Below are 6,000 nucleotides of genomic sequence, written 5' to 3'. Positions count from 1 at the left end.
AACATATAATAATAATTGGCATTTTATTCTATTAACACTGAGAGAAAAGAACAGACAAAGAATTCTCTGTACATACATGCTAAAGTGGGGAAAGCCATTATAACAAAAAAGAAAAAAAAGGACCAGGCAAGTCCATGGCCTAAATATTCAAGTTTAAACAGGGTTCTACTCTGAATTTTTCTAAGGTTCCATTTTACTCTCTTGAAACACTTCGTGATATTATGGCTACTTTTTCTGCATTCTTGCCATTTCTGGGCTAATTCTGTGGCCCTCTGAAAGGTAAACTTTCTGTTTATGATTTCAAAGGGAGTTTTCTACACAAGGCCCCAAAATGTTCAGCCACAGATGTTTTCTCCTTTCTCTTCCCAGTGCATAAACCCACAGGCAAAACAAGAAGAGAATATTACAGAATTCACTGATAAGTGAATAGACAGTAAAATAACAACGAGGTGACCAATTCAAGTTAACTTTCTTCATTTGGAAACATACAAACCCAATGGTGCTTGAAACACAGGACCTGACCCCTGGTCCTGTCATAAGCCAGTGAGCACCCAGCTACCAGCAGGTGCAGCCCAGCTCATACATTTGTGACTCTTTGCTTCTGAATCCTGACAACCTAAATTTCCATAGGCCTGATAAATCCCGGGATATGCTTCATCTTTAGACAACAGGCCACTCAAGCCCAGAAAACCTGGTCTGCTCTGCTTTGAGAAGGCATAGGGGAGACCTTATTCCAGTGTTCCAGTACTTAAAGAGCAGCTACAAAGGAGATGGAGACTCCCTGCTTACAAGGACTCACACAGACAGGACAAGAGGCAATGGGCACAAGCTCCTCCTGGGTAGATTCTGGTTGAACACAAGAGGAAAATCTTTCACTATGAGGACAGTCAGACATTGGAATGGTCTCCCAGGGGAAGTGTTGGATTGCCCCACTTCGGAAAGTTTTAAGTCTCAGCTTGACACAGAGCATCCAGCATCTCATATGGCCAATAATATTAGAAGGGTTGGACCAGATGATCCTTGAGGTTCCTTCCAACCTGACATTTTCTGATTCTATGAACTGTCTGCAGCACCTGGCAGCTACAGCCCTTACAAGCTTGCCCAGCTGTGTGTATTTTCCATGGCTTCAGGGCAACTTCACCTTTGCTACTGCAAGGTAACACCACTGAGCCATCTCCAACTTTCATCCATCCAAGTGGAGACTACAACTCAGTGCACCAACTGGAAATTCTGCCTTCTTCCCCCTTGCTTCAGTCTATTCGTTGGGAAAGTGTGTTCATAAACAGGCCATTTGTAACAGCTCAATAACCTGAGGTCTCTCCCTCTTTCAGAGCTCTCTATCGGAGGGCGATTCATCATCGTTAATGCCGGGATAACGTTTGCAGTTCCTGTGCGGCCATAAATTACCCAACACAGGGAGCTGTGGGCAGCCGCGTGGTCCCTGCCTTGCGGACACGCGTGATGCTCCGAGGGGCCGGGGGTGCCAGGACCGCCTCAGGTCCAGGATCACGACGGCTCCTACGGAGCGGCCTCTCCCAACAGCTTCGACACCTCCACCCCTGGGCGTCCAACCGGGACTCGGGGCGGCACAGAGCAAGGGCAAGCAAAGCGCCGTTCACTCCACTCCCCCCACGCCACCGGCCCAGGGACAGCCCCGCTCTTCGCTACGCCCCAACGCAGCAAACCCCGCCCGCCGCTGCCTCCCCGGCCCGGTGCGAGGGAGCTGCGAGGGACCGGCACTGCCCTGCCTTGCCCTCCCCCGTGGCGGTGCTGCCGGGCGGTGCGGAGCCTGCGCACTGCGCTCCCGCGTCCCCCCTTCAGCCGGGCCGACAGTCCCGGGTCCCGGCGCTGAAGATGGCGGAGGGCGGCGGCGCGCCCCCCCCTCTCCCCTCCGCCTCCTCTTCCTCCTCCTCTTTGAAAGGGCTGCGGGAGCAGATGGGTGAGAGCGGGCAGCGCGGCCCCGGGGATGGGATGGGAGGGGAAAGGAAAAAGAGAAGAGAAAGAAAGAGGGGTCTGGGGGGACGGGGGAGAGAGATCTGTCCCGGGGCGGGGGGGGGTGGGGTGTCTGCGGACCCCGCGCTCTGGCGGCCCAAGGGCACGGCCCGGTACTGGGGTGCCCTCCCTCCCCCCAAACTCTCCTTCCTCCCCGCAGTACGCCCGGCCCCTTCCCGGGGCGGGGGGAACGGGATGTGGGGCCGCCGAAGAACGCCGAGCTTTGTGTCCGTCCGGCGGCGGGCTGAGGGGCTGCCGGGCCTCCCGCCAACCGGAACCGCCCGGGCCCGCTCCCCGACCGCCGGCCGGGACGGGTCTGTGAGGCTGCGGAGCCTCCTTCCACCTCCAGGCGCCGGTTGCTGGCTTAGGACCTCTCGCAGGACCGCTTGGTTACACGAATCTCCCGTTTTTCACCGCTTCTGGTGAAAAGTCTGGGCGGTGTGAAGTTGGTTGTTCTGCCCCTCGCACTTGGGCTGGCAGCGGTTGCAGATGGTTGGTCCCTGTCGTGTGTCCCATGACTGCTCCGAGCCCCAGGAGCAGAATGCTGGGATGGTCAGTGGCATGGATTCCTCATCAAAGATTGGATAACGCCTTAATTTTAAAATTTGGGTTTACTTTTTTTTTCTTTTTTTTTTAACTGGTGTTTTAGCAAAACTCTGTTTGGCTTTTGTCCGTGGGTGTGTTTATGTGCTTATTTATACTGTAGGTCCTTAACAATATATTCTGAAATTAGTACTGTATGTTCTATGTTCCAAGCATGATTTCATGGCACATCTTCTCATACAATCTTTGTGGGTGAGCCATCAGAAAAGATGAGCATTTTCTTCTATCAGACCAAAAAAATAAAGAGAGAAGAAAAGAGAATTGTGGTTTGATCTGAACTATTTAACTTGGACTGTATACAAAATCTGCTCTGACAGCTTCTTGCTTGATTGTTTTCAATTGTATAAAGAGTGCTGGCAAAGGATCCTGAATGCACAACTCTTTATCTGGCAGTCTTCTTCAGTGTGTTGTGTGTCAGAAATCTTAATTGATTTTTATTTTTCTCTCAAAACTAAAGACAATCCAGTGCTCCAGAAGGATCTGCCAAAAGATAGAGCTTCTCGTCTGCACAGACCTTGTCTATTTGATCCTTATCCTTCCTGCTAGAACTGCTGAGCTTTCTTTTGTATATTGGATGCACTTACACTGTGACTTCTCAATTTTTCTAAAGGCAGGCACCCACATTTGCTGACAGATGATGTGACCTAGATTTAGTCCCGAAACCAGAGGTGAAATGTTCCTCGAGCCAAGCAGCTCCATCTTCCTTTATATATGCACATGTTCACATCATGTTAAAAAATACAAAAACAAAACCCCTCACTAGATCCTGGAAAGGCTAGACCTTGATTTGCTTTGGTTTTTTTACCCTGAGGGGCTAGAAGTCACTGAACCAGAATGTAAACTTCAGTTTACATAGAGTGTGTTTCTAGCAATTGTGTGAGAAGATGAACTCATTGCTGATGTGAATTGAAGCAATGCTGTGAGAGGCCTCTGCAGTTCTGCTCCTGTCTTCTTGCACTCCCTCACTCTCTGGGGAAAGCAAATGTTGTTTAGAAATCATCCTTGCAATCCAGTGGTTAACAGGGGAATTGGCAAGAAAATTGCCACTGTATTTGCTGCCTTTTGGAGAAGTTGTGAGTAGCAACTAAGTCTGATACCACAGCTGTGTGGAGAAGATGTAAAAAAAAATAAGACAGCAGGAGGAGCCTTGTTCCATCCCACACCATGGTTTGACAGGCTCAGAGAAGGACGTAACTTGCTATCTTTCTGAGTCCATTTTGCTGTGTGGGGAGCTTCTCAGTTCCAGAATACCTGCTGACTTGAATACTTCCACCCAATCTCTGCTGCTCTGTGAGCAAGTATGCACTTTGCTGTCTTAATCTAGAGAGCAAACATCTGTGCAAAGCAAATACAGTACCATGCACCTTCAGTCATTTGCCTGCAAGCATCTGGTTGGGAGTCTCATGTTTAAATACAGTAAATATAAATGAGCAGCATCTTGCTAAGAAACCACAGCTCTGGTAGTTGGGCTGGAAGGTGTCTATATACCTTTTGTATAGTTACTTTTTCCATTTGTGACTTTGTGGGCCCTTAATACAAGACTGCTGCACTCTTGTTCCCTTCCTCTGCTTTCTGTTCCCAAGCTCTTGATACTGATTTTGATCAGTGACTGGTGCTGGTTAATTATTTTAGGCCTTGAAAATGTAGAATCTCATGGGGCCTGTTGTTAGTGACTTCCATATGAATGTGGTAAGTTTAAAGAGAATCTTTTTCTTGCCAATTCAACCTAGTATTGAGGTAAGACTGGTTTCTCTTTCTGTAAGAAAGGTTTCTTTCTTTGAGAACCAACTGTAATTAAGATTCTGCAGTCCTGCTGTGTCAGTTTTGCAATTCCTTTGCAGTAGTTTTCTGCCCTTACTCACTTGTCCAATCTGATATCCTTTAGGTAGATGACAAAAAGCAGAATTTGCTGCTAACTAGGAGCCAGTTAATATTTGTCAGTGATGAATGAACATCACTTTACATTAGAAATTAATTGATTGTACACTAAGTAGTGCATAGTTGTTTAGTCCTGACTTGTGATCCATAGTTACTGCTGTCATCCTTAAGGGATGAGAAAGAATTTTTGCTTCTGTTCTGTCACCATAAGCACTGCTGTGCTTGTTAGGATTTGAGGGCAGTAGTCAGTTACTTGTGGTTTACCCTGTAAAGGAGGAGGGTTTTTCTTGAGTGGTATGGGTAATCAAAACAAAAATACACATAATATAAGCTGGTGTAGTCTGTGGTTATTGTTTATCTTAATTTTCACTGAAATACTAAAATCTCCTGTCTTTTATAGTATCAGTGATAGAGATTGTGTATTTGCATTTAGCAGAGTTTGACTGCACTCTTGCTAGGATTTCCACCAGTGTATTGAATCACTGCTGTGAAGACTGATCCAAACAGTGTAATAAAATGCAGTATGTATAGATTCCTTCCAAGATCTGTACGATCTTTTGGGTCACCTGTTGAAAGACATTGAATAAAATGCCTTTTTCAGCAAATCTAACATGCATTCCCATTACCTGCATGGCCAAGCCCAGTTTGGTTGGAAGTTGTCTAAAAAAGTAATGACTTCTGTCTGTCTGTCTAATCAATTGTTTCTTCCTATGTAAGTGACACTGTTTGGCTTTGTCCTTCTTGTCTGGAGCATGGTGCCTGGTAATGTCTTCACCAGACACATATACACAGAATTGGCATGAGAAGTCTGGATGGGTAACTCATAGTGAAACTTCATTGCTGAAGTAGAAGTGATCAGGAATGTGTAGATTTGTCTGGTCTTTAGGTAAGAGTTGCAAAATGTAACTTAAGAATTCAAGTTCATACCAGCACCTGTGGATGTACTACAGAGCTCCTTGGCAGAGTCTTGGTGGCAAAGTCCCACAAGAGAAGCTGGTGAGTGCTGTCTAGAGAAAATTATTCAGGATCCAGATATATCTATCAGGTGACTGATTAATTGTTCTCTGCAGCAGAACTGCTTACTGGGAGAGAGAAAGAATTAATGTTCTGATTCAGCTCCTGGGTTACTCAAAGCCTCAGGTAGCTTGGCCTTGAACACCTCCAGGGAGGGGGCATCCACAACTTCTCTGGGCAATCTGTTCCAGAGTCTCACCACCCTCATACTGAAGAATTTCTTCCTAAAATCCAGTCTAAACCTATTCCCCTTCAGTTTAAAACCATTTTTCCTTGTCCTATTGCTGGACACTCTTGAAAAATCCCTCTCCAGCCTTCCTATAGGTTCCCTTCAGGTGTTGGAAGGCAGCTACAAGTCCCCATGGACTGTTCTCTTCTTCAGGCTGAACAATTCCAGCTCCCTCATCCTAGGATCCAATTGCCCTTCTGAGCTTCATCAGCTCACTGCCAGCTCATGTTTGTAGTGAAATGAGGCAACCAGGTGCCACTAATTGCCAGGGAGTGAGCATGAGC

The 6,000-nt window shown here is 46.9% G+C and overlaps 1 protein-coding gene across 1 annotated transcript in view; it reads left to right on the top strand.

Annotated features, from left to right (window-relative positions):
• Positions 1-1,748: 1,748 nt before the first annotated feature.
• Positions 1,749-6,000, top strand: part of MAP7D3 (MAP7 domain containing 3) — a 46,934-nt gene continuing 42,682 nt past the window's right edge. Inside the window, exon 1 of the mRNA XM_030449272.1 lies at positions 1,749-1,939. Coding sequence (XP_030305132.1) covers positions 1,855-1,939 — 85 coding nt within the window. The 5' untranslated portion in view covers positions 1,749-1,854. The remainder of the gene's footprint in view (positions 1,940-6,000) is intronic.

Source organism: Calypte anna, chromosome 4 (genome assembly GCF_003957555.1).
Source record: "Calypte anna isolate BGI_N300 chromosome 4, bCalAnn1_v1.p, whole genome shotgun sequence".
In the NCBI taxonomy this organism is placed as follows: Eukaryota; Metazoa; Chordata; class Aves; order Apodiformes; family Trochilidae; genus Calypte; species Calypte anna.
The sequence above is the reverse complement of the archived record's forward strand: the minus strand, read 5'-3'. Positions and strand labels throughout refer to the sequence as shown.